The sequence below is a fragment of the Bufo bufo genome, chromosome 6, assembly GCF_905171765.1.
Source record: "Bufo bufo chromosome 6, aBufBuf1.1, whole genome shotgun sequence".
Classification (NCBI taxonomy): Eukaryota; Metazoa; Chordata; class Amphibia; order Anura; family Bufonidae; genus Bufo; species Bufo bufo.
This window is the reverse complement of record NC_053394.1, coordinates 331,619,851-331,639,329: the sequence shown is the minus strand read 5'-3', so window position 1 is coordinate 331,639,329 and position 19,479 is coordinate 331,619,851. Positions and strand designations below refer to the sequence as shown.

At 42.1% G+C, this 19,479-nt stretch overlaps 1 protein-coding gene across 3 annotated transcripts in view; it reads right to left on the bottom strand.

Annotated features, from left to right (window-relative positions):
- TOX2 (TOX high mobility group box family member 2) overlaps positions 1-19,479 on the bottom strand; it is a 131,129-nt gene that overhangs the window by 57,595 nt on the left and 54,055 nt on the right. For 2 of the 3 annotated variants that reach the window (XM_040437557.1, XM_040437559.1), the window contains exon 2: positions 15,437-15,502. The exons of the other annotated variant lie outside the window; for it this stretch is intronic. In XM_040437557.1, coding sequence (XP_040293491.1) covers positions 15,437-15,502 — 66 coding nt within the window. The remainder of the gene's footprint in view (positions 1-15,436; positions 15,503-19,479) is intronic. 3 annotated transcript variants of the gene reach the window in all.

Sequence of the window (19,479 nt, the reverse complement as noted above, 5' to 3'; positions counted from 1 at the left end):
TCTGTCACCAGAAAAGTCACAAAGCCCTATAGAGCTGAATGTAATGATATCTGAAACTTAGCCATCTGATGCTTTATTCTATACAAAAGGTACTTTTAATGCATGTGCAGATGAGTAGATAAGTGCACTGAGGGCGGGCCCAAGTCATTGTGTGCACCCTTGTTCCTTCTGCTTCTTCTGCCAGCCCCTTCTTGATTGACAGGACCAGTTGAGAAGGCAATGCAGGAAAGGAGAGCAAGGGGCTGTCAGAGGAAGTAGTAGGAGCAAAGGTGCACAGAGTGGCTTGGGCCCGCCCTTGGTGCACTTATCAGCTCATTTGCATATGAATTTAAAGTATTTTTTCTTAGCAATAAAGCAATGCTATGTGACAGGTATCATTACATTCAGTTGAGCTGGCCCCACAAGGCATTGTTCCTGGTTAATCAGCTAATTTACTGGTGACCCACAGCTCATTAATAACTGTGCATCTCTATGCAATGCAAAAGCGAATTACATTATAAGAATTACAGGTCAGTCAACAGCAGGTTATTGGCAATTTCCATGTAGCAACAGGGGATTGGGCAGGATTACTATTTTCTTGCAAACACAGCGCCATGTCTGTCTACAGGTTGTATGGGGTATTGCAGCTCAGCTCCATTAACTTCAGTAGGACTGTAGCACTGTCCCTGGAGGGAAGCAGCCATCAGATAGTGGTAAATGCGGTACCCCAGGCAGATGCCTTGTTTGCCTATCCTTCTATCTGCCTTGGTTGTAATTATATAATCTATCCTATATATATATATAATCTATCCTATATATATATATATATATATATATATATATACGGTATATAATAAGTATATTAAGACTTAAAAGCTCTTTTATTCCTGGCGATACCACTTCTTAACACCACCAAAAGAGTTAAAACTAAAATGTTAATAAAAGCACAAAATTCAGGGCCGTGTATATCTAACACGGATGCAGATGTGTCGCCAGGCAGAAGAAAATTGCTGCATTTGCGAAAAGAAGAAAGAAAAACAAGATATGTATAGCAGAATTGCAATCATTTTTATGGGATGTGTTATCGGAGAAATGGTTATTGCATTTATGAAAAAAAGAAAGAGAGAGACTTCTGCGGAACGATTTGATAAAAATAAGGAGAGACAGATGCAGCAAAGAGAGAGAGAGGGAGAGAGAGAGAGAAATGGGATTTCTATGGCAACGGTTTTTATTAAGTAAAATCATTTCAGCGATGGCATTATACAGCAACTGACGTGAGGGGAAAAAAAGAGGAGAAGAAGAGGAGGCAGAATACATTTCATCCGCAGTATGAGGCTTGGAGCTGGTAAAATGACACAATTTGCAGAGCAGCCTTTAAATCAATTATTTATTTTCAGGGGTTTGGATCCAAAATTCACTAATTTTCTATGTAATGCAGGAAAACGTTACAGGGTTATTTAAAGGAACAATCGTTGCAGCACAATGGAGGAGCGGAGGAAATGGAGTCTAAGGAACATTGAGCTTTAACCCCTGCCGGACATCTTGTAGGCTGGAGAATTAGAAGCAGAAGGTGGAAGCCCAGGATAGGATGACAGCTCAGTCTATACATGCATTCCTTCTTACGCTCGTTTAATGCCCTGTTCTATTTAAAGGGAATCTGTGTAACCGATTTGGGACTATTATCTTAAATAATACATGAGTAGTACTGCAGATAAGGAGTACAGATCACTATTTTTTATCTTCCTCCCACCCTCTGTTCCCCCGATGTCACCTGTGCTCAACTACACTGTCAGGACTGCTGCGCTGTTCTAACATAATCGAGAGGACTCTTGTGCACATGCTCAGCAGTCCTAACAATGTATTTAATTGTTCCCTTACTATCAGCTGCATTCAACTACACTGTCAGGACTGCTGCACTGTTCTAACATAATCGAGAGGACTCTTGTGCACATGCTCAGCAGTCCTGACAATGTATTTAATTGTTCCCTTACTGTCAGCTGCATTCAACTACACTGTCAGGACTGCTGCGCTGTTCTAACATAATTGAGAGGACTCTTGTGCACATGCTCAGCAGTCCTGACAATGTATTTAATTGTTCCCTTACTGTCAGCTGCATTCAACTACACTGTCAGGACTGCTGCACTGTTCTAACATAATCGAGAGGACTCTTGTGCACATGCTCAGCAGTCCTGACAATGTATTTAATTGTTCCCTTACTGTCAGCTGCATTCAACTACACTGTCAGGACTGCTGCGCTGTTCTAACATAATTGAGAGGACTCTTGTGCACATGCTCAGCAGTCGTGACAATGTATTTAATTGTTCCCTTACTGTCAGCTGCATTCAACTACACTGTCAGGACTGCTGCACTGTTCTAACATAATCGAGAGGACTCTTGTGCACATGCTCAGCAGTCCTGACAATGTATTTAATTGTTCCCTTACTGTCAGCTGCATTCAACTACACTGTCAGGACTGCTGCGCTGTTCTAACATAATCGAGAGGACTCTTGTGCACATGCTCAGCAGTCCTGACAATGTATTTAATTGTTCCCTTACTGTCAGCTGCATTCAACTACACTGTCAGGACTGCTGCACTGTTCTAACATAATCGAGAGGACTCTTGTGCACATGCTCAGCAGTCCTGACAATGTATTTAATTGTTCCCTTACTGTCAGCTGCATTCAACTACACTGTCAGGACTGCTGCGCTGTTCTAACATAATTGAGAGGACTCTTGTGCACATGCTCAGCAGTCGTGACAATGTATTTAATTGTTCCCTTACTGTCAGCTGCATTCAACTACACTGTCAGGACTGCTGCACTGTTCTAACATAATCGAGAGGACTCTTGTGCACATGCTCAGCAGTCCTGACAATGTATTTAATTGTTCCCTTACTGTCAGCTGCATTTAACTACACTGTCAGGACTGCTGCGCTGTTCTAACATAATTGAGAGGACTCTTGTGCACATGCTTATCAGTCCTGACAATGTATTTTATTGTTCCCTCACTGTCAGCTGCATTCAACTACACTGTCAGGACTGCTGCGCTGTTCTAACATAATCGAGAGGACTCTTGTGCACATGCTCAGCAGTCCTAACAATGTATTTAATTGTTCCCTTACTGTCAGCTGCATTCAACTACACTGTCAGGACTGCTGCGCTGTTCTAACATAATGGAGAGGACTCCTGTGCGCGTCCACAGCAGTCCTGACAATGTATTTCACTGCATCTCTGTTCACACTGACAGCGAGGGAACAGGGCAGTAGGAAAATAAAAATTGTGATCTGGACTCCACGTTAGCAGCGCTACCCATATATTACTGTAGATAAAAGTCCAAAATCTGGGCGACAGATTCCATTTAAAGAAACTGAGCTGGTAAATGAGCAGCTTCAATGAAGAACACCCTCTTTAAAGGGGTTGTCCAGGATATAAACATTATTTTCTAACAGTTGGGATTGTTTTAAAGGAAACCTTTCACCTCCCCTGACTTGTCTGTTGTAGTAACTACTTGCATCCCTCATGTAATAACAATTCTGGAGCATCTATACTTATGACTCTATGTTGTGCCATTCCTTTATTATTCCTGCTAGAATTTATGAAGCGATTGCTAGCAATTTGCCAGAAGGTCCAGATGGGTGTTACCAGTTGGGCTGTGTGTCTCTGCACATTTTGACAATGGCATCACGGATTGGATAGTGTCTGACTGTGCAGGGGCACGCTCAAGTCTGGTACCTTCACTGCTAGTAAGTCATATATGTTGTAGCAGGAATAATAAGGTAATGGCATACCAGTCATAAGAATAAATGCTTTAGAATTGTTTTTACATGGCGAATACAAGTAGTTACTACAACAGACATATTGGTAGAGGTGACAGGTCCTATTTAATAATAATAAAAATAATAAAAAAAAAAAATATATATATATATATATATATACAGTCAGGTCCATAAATATTGGGACATTAACACAATTCTAACATTTTTGGCTCTATACACCACCACAATGGATTTGAAATGAAACAAACAAGATGTGCTGTAACTGCAGACTGTCAGCTTTAATTTGAGGGAATTTACATCCAAATCAGGTGAACGGTGTAGGAATTACAACAGTTTGCATATGTGCCTCCCACTTGTTAAGGGACCAAAAGTAATGGGACAGAATAATAATCATAAATCAAACTTTCACTTTTTAATACTTGGTTGCAAATCCTTTGCAGTCAATTACAGCCTGAAGTCTGGAACGCATAGACATCACCAGACGCTGGGTTTCATCCCTGGTGATGCTCTGCCAGGCCTCTACTGCAACTGTCTTCAGTTCCTGCTTGTTCTTGGGGCATTTTCCTTCAGTTTTGTCTTCAGCAAGTGAAATGCATGCTCAAATGGATTCAGGTCAGGTGATTGACTTGGTCATTGCATAACATTCCACTTCTTTTCCTTAAAAAACTCTTTGGTTGCTTTTGCAGTATGCTTTGGGTCATTGTCCATCTGCACTGTGAAGCGCTGTCCAATGAGTTCTGAAGCATTTGGCTGAATATGAGCAGATAATATTGCCCGAAACACTTCAGAATTCATCCTGCTGCTTTTGTCAGCAGTCACATCATCAAGAAATACAAGAGAACCAGTTCCATTGGCAGCCATACATGCCCACACCATGACACTACCACCACCATGCTTCACTGATGAGGTGGTATGCTTAGGATCATGAGCAGTTCCTTTCCTTCTCCATACTCTTCTCTTCCCATCACTCTGGTACAAGTTGATCTTGGTCTCATCTGTCCATAGGATGTTGTTCCAGAACTGTGAAGGCTTTTTTAGATGTCGATTGTCAAACTCTAATCTGGCCTTCCTGTTTTTGAGGCTCACCAATGGTTTACATCTTGTGGTGAACCATCTGTATTCACTCTGGTGAAGTCTTCTCTTGATTGTTGACTTTGACACACATACACCTACCTCCTGGAGAGTGTTCTTGATCTGGACAACTGTTGTGAAGGGCGTTTTCTTCCCCAGGGAAAGAATTCTTCGGTCATCCACCACAGTTGTTTTCCGTGGTCTTCCGGGTCTTATGGTGTTGCTGAGCTCACCGGTGCGTTCCTTCTTTTTAAGGATGTTCCAAACAGTTGTTTTGTCCACTCCTAATGTTTTTGCTATCTCTCTGATGGGTTTGTTTTGTTTTTTCAGCCTAATGATGGCTTGCTTCACTGATAGTGACAGCTCTTTGGATCTCATCTTGAGAGTTGACAGCAACAGATTACAAATGCAAATAGCAGACTGGAAATGAACTCTGGACCTTTTATCTGCTCATTGTAATTGGGATAATGAGGGAATAACACACACCTGGCCATGGAACAGCTGAGAAGCCAATTGTCCCATTACTTTTGGTCCCTTAACAAGTGGGAGGCACATATGCAAACTGTTGTAATTCCTACACCGTTCACCTGATTTGGATGTAAATACCCTCAAATTAAAGCTGACAGTCTGCAGTTAAAGCACATCTTGTTAGTTTCATTTCAAATCCATTGTGGTTGTGTAAAGAGCCAAAAATGTTTGAATTGTGTCGATATCCCACTATTTATGGACCTGACTGTAATATATATATATATATATATATATATATATATATATATATATATTCAAAGAGTGCAACCCCTGCCGCCTCAGCACCTTCTCTCTGGTGATCCCTTCTTGTTTTTAAGTACTCAGCTACAGCAAATCACATGACTGCTGTAGCCAATCACTAGTCTCAGTGGTGATATGGGATATGGGGATATGTATGGGATAAGACCGCTTGGCTGCAGCAATCACGTGGTCACATGGCTGCCGGGGGGTTTACAAAACCTGTTCAGAAATTTCATTGTCAAGCTCTTCCCACCTATAGGGGTCCTCAGGATAGGTCATCAACATTTGATTGTGGGGCACGCCCACCAATTTGCAGTTTGAAGCGACTTCCAATTCTTCATAGAACACCAAGCACAGCGCCGTACATTGAATAGTGGTTGTACTTGGTATTGCAGCTCAATTCTATTCACTTGAATGGAACTGAATTGCAGAAAGACCATGTAATGAATAGGCTGATGAAGAGGCCGCAGCACTTACCATGCCATGGCCCCCTCCAACAGCAGACAGATCAGATAGAGTAATCTGAAGCTTCTTGTCCACAGTGTATAGCAGCCCCCCTCCACCACCATTCATGTACCCTATTATGTAATATGTTTGTGCCCTCTGCATCCCCAATAACTGCGTCCCTGGTTGTATTGATGAATATATTCCGTATTTTACCTTGTAAGACACATGGAATGATATGGTTACCACCTGACTTTGTCTTTCAAGAGATAAAAAAAAATGAGGATAGATCCGTCTACTCGTTATGTCAACCTTAACATATTATATTGCTACGACTTCTAATTCATCAATAAAATGATGTCTCTATAAGACAAGTTTATAATGACAAATGAATGGGAACATCATGAAAGACTGACTATTTGCTAAAAAAATTAAGGAGAAAGTACACTGACCTTCAAGCAGCCAGAAATCCTCAAAACACAATCTTTCATGTTACCGTATGCTGGTATCCAGCACCATTTATACTCATTCGCTCCTGCTGGGTATACCGCCCTGTGGTGACCACTAGATGGCGCCTGCATACTGTCTGAGCTGACTGCTATGTTCAATATGGCCACCTCTAGCTGCAAGCGAAGCCAAACCGGAATGGGACTGTTTATTACAATGGCCAATACTGCTCCTTGTCTCACTGACCAAGCAGTCTAGTGGTGGTCACCTTCCAGGGTTAACTCCTCAGTAAGTGAAGCTGGCAGCGGTTACTGACTCTCTACCCACATCTCCTCCGCTAACATTTCTGCAGTTAAACCCGCAGTGTATTTTGGTCTTCTAATAAATGTTCCGTTATTGTTCATCGAGAGAAAGCGACATTTCCTGAGATTCAAACTCTCGGAGAATTGTTGGAAGGAAGCAGATATGTCTGTTGTAAACACGCAGCATTGTGTCTATACGCCAGTCTCATGCTCGGCTTCAGGCAGGTTGTGGGGAGGGGGGTGATTGGTTTGTAGATTGTCAGGGCTTTCTGCGGTACATTTTCTACTTCATTTGTTAAAGGCATTCTGGTATACAAAGAGCATATCTAAGAAAATAGAATGCAAAAGATAGATAGATAGATAGATAGATAGATAGATAATAGATAGATACATACAACATACATACATAGATATTAGATAAATAGAAAGACAGATTAGAGAGATAGATAGATAGATAGACATTAAATTATAGAATGATAGATAGTAGGTAGATAGATAGATAGATAGATAGATAGATAGATAGATAGATAATAGATAGATACATACATACATACATACATACATACATACATAGATATTAGATAAATAGAAAGACAGATTAGATAGATAGATAGATAGATAGACATTAAATTATAGAATGATAGATAGACATAAGATAAATCAATAAAAGATAGATAGATATTAGATAGATAGATCTTAGATAATTAGATAGATAGATATTATATAGATAGATAGATATTAGATAGATAGATCTTAGATAAATAGATAGATAGATAATATATAGATATTAGATAGATATTAGATAAATGGATAGATTGATTGATAAATGATAGACATGGGATAAATCAATAAAAGATAGATAGATAAATAGATAGATATTAGATAAATAAATCTTAGATAGATAGATAGATAATATATAGATAAATAGATATTAGATAAATAGATAGATAGAATGTTCTCTTGAACCTTCTTTGGGTCAGGCACAATCTATTGATGGATCTAATAATCTACAACTCCTAAAAACTATCTGTTAAAAACACATCGCACCCGGATGCCTTCCGTTTTTCACACAAGCCCCATTCATTTATATGGAGCCAGGGCTGTATGAAAAATGCACAATATAGAACATGCTGCAATTTTTTCTGAAGGCAGAAATGATGGGTGAAAAACGTGTGCACAGACCCACTGAAATGAATGGGTCAGGATACAGTGCTGCACATTCACTACATGCATCGTATCCGGACAGAAAACTCACATTACTGATTGTGTGTTTTGCTAGAAATGCTGTAGTTAATCACATATTGGGCACTCTCAGTGTAGACATTGTGAGAAATGGGGGGGATGTAAAAATAAAATAGGCAAGAAACCAACAGTATGAGCAATGTAAATATTCAGGATAGTGTGAGTAATACGTGGAAGGTAAAGCGAGCACAGCCATTAAATCTGAGAGAGCGCATTTCAAGTGTATTTGTCATTTTAGGGAACTTTTCAGAATGAGCTGTTGTTGTGTAGATGAGTAATAAAGCTACTTTCACACTTGCGTTGTTTGAGATCCGGCAGAAGATCTCAATACCAGAATTAAACTGATCCGTTTAGATTTTTCACATGAGGATGCATCGGTTCCATTAGGATGCGGTTGTGTGAAATCAAAATGGATCAGTCACTAAATACACTGAAAGTGAATGGGTGACGGATCTGGTTTTTTAGGGCTCTTTCACACCTGCGTTCTTGTCTTCCGGCATAGAGTTCCGTCGTCGGGGCTCTATGCCGGAAGAATCCTGATCAGGATTATCCTAATGCATTCTGAATGGAGAGAAATCCGTTCAGGATGCATCAGGATGTCTTCAGTTCCGGAACGGAACGTTTTTTGGCCGGAGAAAATACCGCAGCATGCTGCGCTTTTTGCTCCGGCCAAAAATCCGGAACACTTGCCGCAAGGCCGGATCCGGAATTAATGCCCATTGAAAGGCATTGATCCGGATCCGGCCTTAAGCTAAACGTCGTTTCGGCGCATTGCCGGAGCCGACATTTAGCTTTTTCAGAGTGGTTACCATGGCTGCCGGGACGCTAAAGTCCTGACAGCCATGGTAAGTGTAGTGGGGAGCGGGGGAGCAGTGTACTTACCGTCCGTGCGGCTCCCCGGGCGCTTCAGAGTGACGTCAGGGCGCCCCAAGCGCATGGATCATGTGATCACATGGATCACGTCATCCATGCGCATGGGGCGCTCTGACGTCATTCTGGAGCGCCCCGGGAGCCGCACGGACTGTAAGTATACCGCTCCCCCGCTCCCCGCTCCTACTATGGCAGCCAGGACTTTAATAGCGTCCTGGGTGCCATAGTAACACTGAACGCATTTGGAAGACGGTTCCGTCTTCAAATGCTTTCAGTACACTTGCGTTTTTCCGGATCCGGCGTGTAATTCCGGCAAGTGGAGTACACGCCGGATCCGGACAACGCAAGTGTGAAAGAGGCCTTAGGCTTCTAGTGGATGCATCACTTTTGACTTACATTGTTTTCAATGCAGGATCTGTTTTTTTTTCTGTTTTTATGACCAGACACAAAACCGCAGCTTGCAGCTTAATTGCCAGTTTTCCATAAGTTAATGTGTAGAGACTAGCTGCTATGATGTCTCCTATACAAATCACATATACAGGAGCTCCTGCTCCCTGTCTGTAGCACACCCTCAGAGGTAGCAGCAGCATGGAAGGCGTTTTACAGCACTGATCAGTAGCTGCGAATCCAGCGCTGGTGTGAGATAGAAAACTTACTAGAAGCTGCAGCAGCATCTGTGTTTTTCTATCTTTGCCTCCCTCCATCAGCTCATTCCTCCCCTCTTCTCTCCATAGACTTCAGTGGGCAGCATGTAACCTAATCCAGCAGTGAGCTGATAGTCTGGCTCATAAGTGTATAGAGGGAGGCATTCTTATTTAACAAGATATTATACAAGTTCTTATAATTGTCTGTATTAATAATTTATGCATAGTTTGTGGAAAGTACAGTGCCTATTTAAAGAGGACCTTTCACCGATCCTGACATTGTGAACTAAGTATCATGACATATACAGCGGCGCCCAGGGATCTCACTGCACTTACTATTATCCCTGGGCGCCGCTCCGTTCTCCCGTTATGTCCTCCGGTATGTTCGGGGACTTGGTTATAGTAGGCGGAGTCTGCTGTAGCGCTGGCCAATCGCATCGCAGAGCTCACAGCCTGGGAGGTTTTTTTCTCCCAGGCTGTGAGCTCTGCGATGCGATTGGTCAGCGCTACAGCAGACTCCACCTACTATAACCAAGTCCCCGAACATACCGGAGGACATAACGGGAGAACGGAGCGGCACCCAGGCATAATAGTAAGTGCAGTGAGATCCCTGGGCGCCGCTGTATATGTCATGATACTTAGTTCACAATGTCAGGATCGGTGAAAGGTCCTCTTTAAGCCTTAGACTTTTGGATTGAAAAAGAAGAGCAAATGTAACACTCTAATAAAGATGTAAATAGAATATCACAACTCGTGTTACTACTTCTACCACCTCTACCATCATTGCAAATATTAACAATAAAGTATACAAAAAACTGGTGTAGAAAATGATGAATGAGAGGGGCCTGATGGCCCGCCCCCTTCCCCACCCACACCATGCCCACTTTTTTTAGACCCATCGAGAAAATTACATGAGCGGGGAAAGTCACAGACTTTGTTGCAAAATGGCTTGTGACAAAATCCACGATCGATATGCGACACAAAATCAGCATATATCAGTTGATAAATGGGCCACTGTGTGCGTCAGAATAGTTTTCGATTTTCATGTCGAATACAAATATTTAATAAAAAGGATATGTTAGAGTCCTCTAGAATTAATGTGGTAATATTTCCTTTAAAGTGGTTTTCTGAGACCCTGAAAATATGAGCAGTGATTGGTTGCACTGTGATTACCAGAGTGCTGGAGCGGCTGATCAGGTGAGTAAGGGTGCATTCGCAAAAATTGGATGTTAGAAGTGGATAAATTGTAAATTTTCATGGCCATTTTGCATCCTTGTTTCTATGCATTTCCTGCCCATCTATTAGTTTTTAGGGTCAATTTTTAATTTTGCATCCGTTTTTAATGACCATTTAAAATGGATGAATTAATTTTTTTAACCCAACTCTTGCAGTACCACCAGTATATATTATGCCCCCTACAGTGCCCCGGATATATATTATGCCCCCTATCATGCCCCAAGTATAACTAATGCCCCTTACTGCCCCAGTATTTAAAATGGCTCCCATAGTGTGCCCAGTATATATAATCCCCCCCCCCCCCCCGTGCCTTCTGTAGATATAATGCCTCACCCTAATACCTTCAGTATATATAATGCACCCCCCACCCCAGGTAGTGCTGACAAAAAAATAATAATACTTACCTCACCAGAGGTACATGCAGGAGCACTTGCTCCGCACTGGAGGCAGCAGAACCTGATGCTCCCAGCATGATCATGTGACATCACGACATTGGGAACACGTGCCTGTGGGGATTTTTTTTTTTTTTAACCGCTGATAGGTCCTTGCACGCTGCTCATGTACCTGGTTTTAACGGCCTTTAGATGGGTGCACTTCTCTCTAAACACCCATTAAAAGCAGGCACATTAATTTCCGTGGGGTCCATCTGGCCGTCAAAACGGCCGCAGCGCTCACCAGAAAGCCTCAGCCTCTTTAAACAGCTGATTTCAGGGATGCTGGATGTTGGACCCCCACTGTTCTGATATTGGAAAACCTTTTCACTTCTGGAAAACCCCTTTACTGGCCAGGACCCAGACCACTCTCAGTCTGCAACGTTGTCAATGTGGACTACTATATTGAGTTGCCAAATGTACTTGTAACACTTGGGCTTAAAGGGGGATTACGGTTGTTTCAAGTTATTCCCTATCCACAGGACAGGGGATAACTATAAGATCGGTGGGCGTCCTACCACTGGTACCCCCACTGATCACAAAAATGGGTGCCCCATACCCCCTTCAGCCCCCCTAGAAATGAGCTGAGCTGCTGGTCGCACAAGTGTGTGGCCTCTCCATTTATTTCTGTGGGAATTCCAGAGATAACCGAGTGCTGTACTCATATTACTCTGGACCACCCGTAGAAATAAATGGAACTACTACACGCATGTGCAACTTGCCGCTCCATTGATTTCAGGGGGGATGCAGGAGGTACTGGTCCCCCCTTCTCATGATCGGTGGGAATAAGGGATAAGACATAATTTGAAACAACCGGAATACCCCTTTTGGCGACCAGACTAGTAATGGGGAAAGAACACTGTTGTAGTAACTACTTGCATTTCTGATAAAATACATTTCCGGAGCACCTTTTCTTATGTCTCAATGTTATACAATTCCTCAACTATTCCTTCTAGAAGATTATGAATACATGTATGATTGAGTGTTACCATTTTGGGGTGTGTCCCTGAACAGACTGCAAGAGAAGATTACACCAAAGGGTGCTGCATAGTGAAGGACCCTCACCAGAGAGGGTTGTGCAACCAGACACAACATTGGGCAAGGTTTGTAAGCTTAACAATCACAGACATCCATAGCACTGTCCACCGGTCTTTAAGGAGATCTCCTGAAGTATGCAGAGAAACAGGTAGGTAAAAAGCAGGCCCATTTAAGCCTGCTTTTTACCTACCTGCAGGGGTGGATTGGCCATAGACTTTACACAGAAATTTCCCAGTGGGCCGATGCCCAGGGGGTCACCCAAGCCCTCCTCTCTGCCACAACCCACATGCCCTCTTGAATTCAAATGCTCTGGCCCAGATCTCACCTTTTAAACCCCCTACTCCCTATCTTATTCAGAGAGAACTAGAGGAGGACAGAAAATGGCATCTATTGGTGGCCACCACAGAGGGACAGCTTTTGGGGCAGTATATTGTGCTGCTTTGTGGTATATGTTTCTGCTGGGACAGTATTTTGCGCTATGGTATTGCTGACACTGCCTATTTGTGTTGCCCCCACCTTCTGTCAATTTGGACCCTCCTACAACATGGGACCACTTTTAGGATTTTTTTTCCAGGGCCACTTTAAATTCCCAGTCCTCCCCAGCCTACCTGTTTCTCTCCCTGCACAGTCTGACACTGGCAGCACTGATTGAATAGTGCCAGACTGTGCAGGGCACCCCCCCAAACTGGTAACACCCAGTAGTACATTTATTAATATTAGTGGATAAAGGGCACAGCACAGAGTCTTAAGCATAAAGGCTCCAGAATTGTCATCTCATGTCAGGGGTGATAACAGGTTCTCTTTAGGCCTCTGCATAGGTTTACTTTTTAGGTTTTATGGTCTTGTTTATGGAGAAGGTCATGGACAACATAGGTCAGAGCGTTCATTATCTACTGAGACGATGAAACACTGGAAGTCCCTAGCAGTACATAAAAGACCATAATGAGCAATGCAATGAGAATAAACTGAAGAGGAAAGGAGGTAAGAAGAAGAGCGCAGGGAGGGCAGGACGACGGCAGAGATCTTTCCAGCTCAACTCTTGCATTGGAGCAAGGAGATAGTGTTGTTAATGTCACAAATTACTAATTAAGTTGCGCCGTTTTAGTCCTCCTGTTACTTAAAGAGTAAATAAGCATTTAGCCCATAAAGCAATGGCCGCACCCCGGGTCCTTAGTGGGAACGCGGTATGAAACCATTAAAGCTTTGTCATCAGGAATCCTCCAATGGCTACAAGCCCAGAATGACACAATTATTTGCACACTCCATTCATCCTTTAACTCTTCAGAAAAGGCCCCTCTTTGTGCTGGCCAAACAATAGCAGGCTTCCGTATACAATCCCAGTCACACACAAATTATATCCCCCATGTGTCCCCCCCCCCCCACTCCTCTCTGCAAGGGGGTCAACAGGTCACTGCTCAATGACTGGATGTCATCTTTCATTACCGCCGGCGTCTGCTTGGAACGGAAAATCTCACTCCGAGTTACAGTCAATGATTTGATTTAAATAGGTAGAATTATATAATTTGTATTTGTCCTTCAGGCACGGACAGCCCTAAAAGCTGCCATAATGTGCACTGAGAAAGGGGCAGCTGTCTCGTGTGACTTATCTGGATGGGACTAACAAGACACGGCCCCGCCATGGAGCTGGTGTTAGCAGGGGCGTGGGCGGTTTAAAGTGACACTAACCACGTTTTATGTTTCTCATTGTAATACTGCATTGAGTTATCCAGACAGTGATAGTAGCTGCAAGGATGGTGCATGAAGCTCCAAAATCTAGCGGTAGACAAGGCGATGCAACGTTTAATATGGGGAACATTGCCAAGATGGCGTCTCAAGTGCTCAGAGTCAAATCCCCACAGTTTATTTAGTCTGTTAAAAAAAGAAATCTATGTACTTTTGAGATTATTCGCATCAGTCCCTGTTACCTCCTGGGTGTCCAATCTAATTTCCCTATCTCAGACATGCATGAGGGCCAATTTCATATGGAGCTAACTAAAGTTGACCTTAACCTTTGGTGAAACCACTGCAAAATGGAGCAAGCAACTGCAGGAGATACGTGATTGGGACGGCACTGGGGTCTTGGGATTCAATTCTCACCAAGGGCAACTTATTCATAGAGTCTGTATATTCTCTGTGTATTTTCTTCTACATACTAATAGGTCAAGGAAGACCTAAACCTTTGATGAAGGAATGTGTCTCAGAGTATTGATCCATAGAAAGTATATGGTCCGTACTCCAAAAAGCCAAGCAGAGCAGATGAAACCCAATGGTGCAGAGTTCTCCGAAAAGCGTTCCTTCATCAAAGGGTTAGGTCTCCTTTAACCTATCAGTATGTAGAAGGAAATACACAGAGAACATACAGACTCCATGAATAAGTTGCCCTTGGTCAGATTCTTACCCAGAACTCCAGTGCTTCAAAGTAACAGGGCAGCACCGATCACATTTCTCCCGCTATTGCAGTGGCATTATTTCTTGGCTCCTTTGATGGTCATGGTGTAGACCAGTAGAGTACAGGCTATGGCCTAAGGTTGCACACTACTGGTATAGATGGACAAATATGTTCCCTTGTAATGTGATATCAATATAAATAACAAAAGAGACACTGTAAGCAGAGCATGCAGTGTTAAAGGTGTTATCCAGGATATAACAATTGATGACCCATCCCTAGGATAGGTCATCAATATTAGATCAGCGGTGGTCTGAAACCCACCTCCATCTTCTATCAGCCAATCAGTTCCTTCATCAGTGGAAGTAGCACTGCAGTAACCAGCTCCATCCATTACACAATGAACAGAGCTATGTAGTCCAACACTACTTCCAAACAGCTGATCGTGGAGGTGCAGAGTGTCAAGACACCTGCCTATATAATATTAATGGATTAGAAAACAGTACCACCATCACTGTCCATAGGTTGTGTCGAGTGTCATAACTCAGCTCCATCGAAGTGAATAAGGCTGAGCTACAATAGCACGCACAACTTGAAGTTGTTTTTGGAAGAAAGCCACCATGTTTGTCTAATCCTGGATTGATAATTGAGTACATAAGGAATTAAAAGTATAATCTGATGATTTCCAGCAGCTTTCCACCATATTTTCCATTAGCGTAAGTCAGCCAGGAGGACCTTTGCATCTACTGTCAACGATAACCACTATACCACAAGTGTGACAAGGGAAACAGAGCGGAACCTACCTGATTTGTCGAAAGGAAGTCCTGGTTACTTTCATTCATACTCATATACATGTTCTCCCCATCAAACTACAAGACAAAAATATGAATTAAAACCCTTTTTCTCATATTCATGGACAAAGAGGTCAGAAGCTAAGCTTTATATGTTCCCAGTAACCTAGACGTGTAGAGGAGACATGGACTAGAGGTTTTCGTCTTGTCTGACACTGCAAAGAACAGTTCCCTCAAATATATTTTTTGGAATGGTCTTCTTCAAGGTTGTAAAATATTTATTCATATCATATGCTTATGGCAAGGTTGGGTGAGAACGGATATGGCTACCATTACAATTCTCAAGGGGTTGTCTAGTTATGCTCATGTGAGAGCTTTGTATAATGAGATGCGCCCTTAGAGGTTTCTGTGGCCTTACATACTTGCCAACATTTGCATGGCCAAAATTGGAAACACCTGGGAATTCCTCAGCTACCTAGGAATGTTCTCAGACAAGGTCTGCACAAACCCACTTTTGCAATCCATTTCTTAGGATTGTTCAGGCAAAATCGAGACTGGTGGCATCTATGACCGTACTGTAACACCACATGCCTCTGTATGAATTCAGTGTTATCTGTCAGATTCACATTTATAATCTATATAAGGGTCACCACACTGAAAAACCTGGGAATCTACTGAACCGAATGTACATCATTTTAAGGTATACCGGTAAGTTAAGTCTGGCACTTTATATATATATATATATATATATATATATATATATACTGCAGTATGTGCCCTTAGCAGGCTATGGAGACCATGTCACAGATCAGTAATATGGCCATGAGGACTTAGATGGGAATGTACCAGTCAAGTTTTCTGTTGTACAAAACCACACATTTTGTCCAAAGTGCCTTTTTGCAGCATAATTTGTGACTTTTCCCCCTTCTCCACCACCCTTACCACTTTCACAAAAAGTGGACGAGAGTGGGCAGTGGGAGGTTCAACTGCCAAATTTACAGGAAAATGCCACACATTACACCTGAAATCTAAGCCAGCTCCCTCCTAGCATAGATTTTACTTTCTGATGCATGGAACTCCAGAAGATGCGCTAGAATGATAACCTCTTAATTATTCTGGCACGTCATATGCCATCAGGGCTTATTATCAAGATTGGCGTAAGAAACATCAGTCTTAATATATTAGCACTTTCGTGTGTAAAAAGTAAAAAAAAAAGTCAGTACACCTTAGTGTGGACCTACTAAACCTAGCAAGAAAGTAAGACTGTATAGTGAAGCTCTCCTACTTAAAGGAATCTAACTGCCCTGTTACATGTGCTCTTGGTAACTGAAGGCATGTGTGTTGGTCCCATGTTCATATGTGTCCACATTGCTGAGAAAAATGATGCTTTAATATATGCAAATGAGCCTCTAGGAGCAACGGAGGCGTTGCCATTACTCCTGGAGGCTCTGCTCTCTCTGCAACTGCTTTGCCCTCTGCACTTTGCTTGCCAGGACCAGGCAGTGTAAATGTGATCACACCTGCCTGGTCCTATCAATCAAAGTGCAGAAGATGCAGCAGTTGCAGAGAGAGCTGAGCCTCTGGGAGTAATGACAACACCCCCAGTGCTCCTAGAGGCTCATTTGCATATATTAAAGCATCATTTTTCTCAGTAATGCGGACGGATATGAGCATGGGACGAACACAGACGCCTTCAGCTGCCAAGCGCACATGTAACAGGTCAGCCAGTGTCATAGAAATATGTACGAATCTGCTAACAGAGGAACCTCCAAGATCAGTGATCCGGATCTCATGTTATAAGGGGTACATAGAACAGATCTACTGTATCAACTCCTCCGTTATTGACAACTATTGGGGCCAGCATGATTTTCATCAGACACAAATTAAGACATACAGAAAATAAAAGTTCAAAAAAGTGTATCAAATGTAAGGCAGAATAAAAGTGATTAGTCGCTCATTGTAAACCAGTGAAATATATTTTTAGGGAGTGAAACATGCAGTATATGATAGAAAGGGAGTAGATAAATGGCTTCTTGTCCAACCCAAGGTTAGATATTACACTTGGCCAGTATTGAATAGAATCCATTATTAAGATCACCGTGAAATGGGCAGAAGAAGCAAATTATTATGGAAGGGTATACTTTGTATCAGGAGAAATTCTTCAGATTCCTTGAATCATGAACTGAAGAAGCCAAGGCTGTGACTTTAATCAATTTTATTACAAGAATTACAGGCAGAAAATAACATTAATAGACTTTGGGAGTTCTAGATGAGGGACATTAATATCTAGGGTTATAATTCTGAGAATTATGAGACCACCCTTTTTACAACAGGTGCTTCTATTACTGAACATGGCTCAGTAAGTACAAATGACTTCTTACCACAAATGACTAGTTTTACAAATTAGCTAAGGGCAGTTTTCCTAAGGTGGAAGTAGGATGGTCATGGAATTTCATGGATTATTTCCATTCCGTCAGTCTGTGGTCACCATGGACAGCACATGTGCCCATTGACTTTAATGTGTGTATTCACACATCAGTGGTTCTCCATGGACCATGGGTCTATGTGTGACACCACGGAAACATGGCTTATTTTGTCTGTGATTACGGATCTCTCACATACATTTTAGTCTATGGGTCCATGAAAACCACACAACATGGATGCTATTTGTGTTTGGTCTGTGGTTTTCATGGATCATTGGTAGGAAATGCTCTGGAGACTCATTTTCAGCCTAGTAGTGTCCGTGGAATGCATAAGACACACAGAGGGCAAAAAACAAACACATGGGCCAAACACAGATTCTTAAAGACATCTTCACAGATGAACCACTGACCATTTTTCCACAATGTTATAACAGATATGTGATAAAGGCCTAACAATGCATAACCATGATCTGGCCTATGGGAACTTTTAGTAGGGATTTAACATGGAGCACACCAAAACATAAAAATCTAAATAATAACTTTTTATTCATCCCACCAAAATCCAAAAAATCATAAGGAGTGTCAATAAATATACAACAACTCCAAAGCTACATCCCAAGCCCCTGATAAGGCCAAATTGATAAGTGAGGCTGACTTCCATGATAATAACTCACAAAGTGCCAGTGGTTAAAAAGTGTCCTGTGCATAACACTAAGGTGACATTAGCAGTGTCGGACTGGGGTGCCTAGGGTCCACCAGTAAAATTTCTTTTGGGGGCCCACAGCAGCAAGATACTAACCAGATGATTGATTATAGGGGTCCCTGCAATGATTTTGAGTCAGTGGGTTCCTGGGAAAAGAGGATACCGGGTGGTGGCCTCTGTACTTATAAGGCCTCTCAGCCACCTGATTGCATCAATAATAATAAAATGGGTAGTTCCTTAAGGGGGTTGTCCCACAAAAAGATTCTACAGTTTTCAAAAAGCACCTGCATCTGAATACTTTTGTAATTCTATGCAATTAAAAATGTATTACAGCTGCTGAGTTATTCAATAAAATCTATCTGTATAGCGCCACCTGCTGTTTTCTCTTTTCCTAACATCTTTTTCTAAGCTTTGACAATCACCTATTGTGAATAGTAGATCCTGTGTTATCTATACACAGAGGTGATATCATTACAGGCAGGGTTAGAATGACAGATGAGCAGATAACTGCATTGAAGTAATCTGTACAAACCAAGACATGGCGCCAATTATAAGACATAGTGGCCAGTTCAAAAACTGCAGGAGTTTATTGTTTTTGTTTAAATATAGATATTTAAATTGAAAATTAAAAATAATATCCACATAAATTCTTAAAAAAATACATTAAACATAAAAATGTCATCTAAACAATAGGTTATTTTATGATGACACATTCCAATTAAGTAATCTACCCAGTTTTTCATATGAACTTAGGCTGGTTGAGGTGCTACACACTGCCTATCTGTATGTGGTGCAGTAAGTCTACTGTATTATGTGCCACTTGTGCAGGGGTGGAAAGACTAGGGGCCGCCTTGCTCAGGGGCCCACCAGGGGATTCACCTCTACCCCTGTGGGCCAGTCTGAGCCTGGACATTAGTATACACCCAATT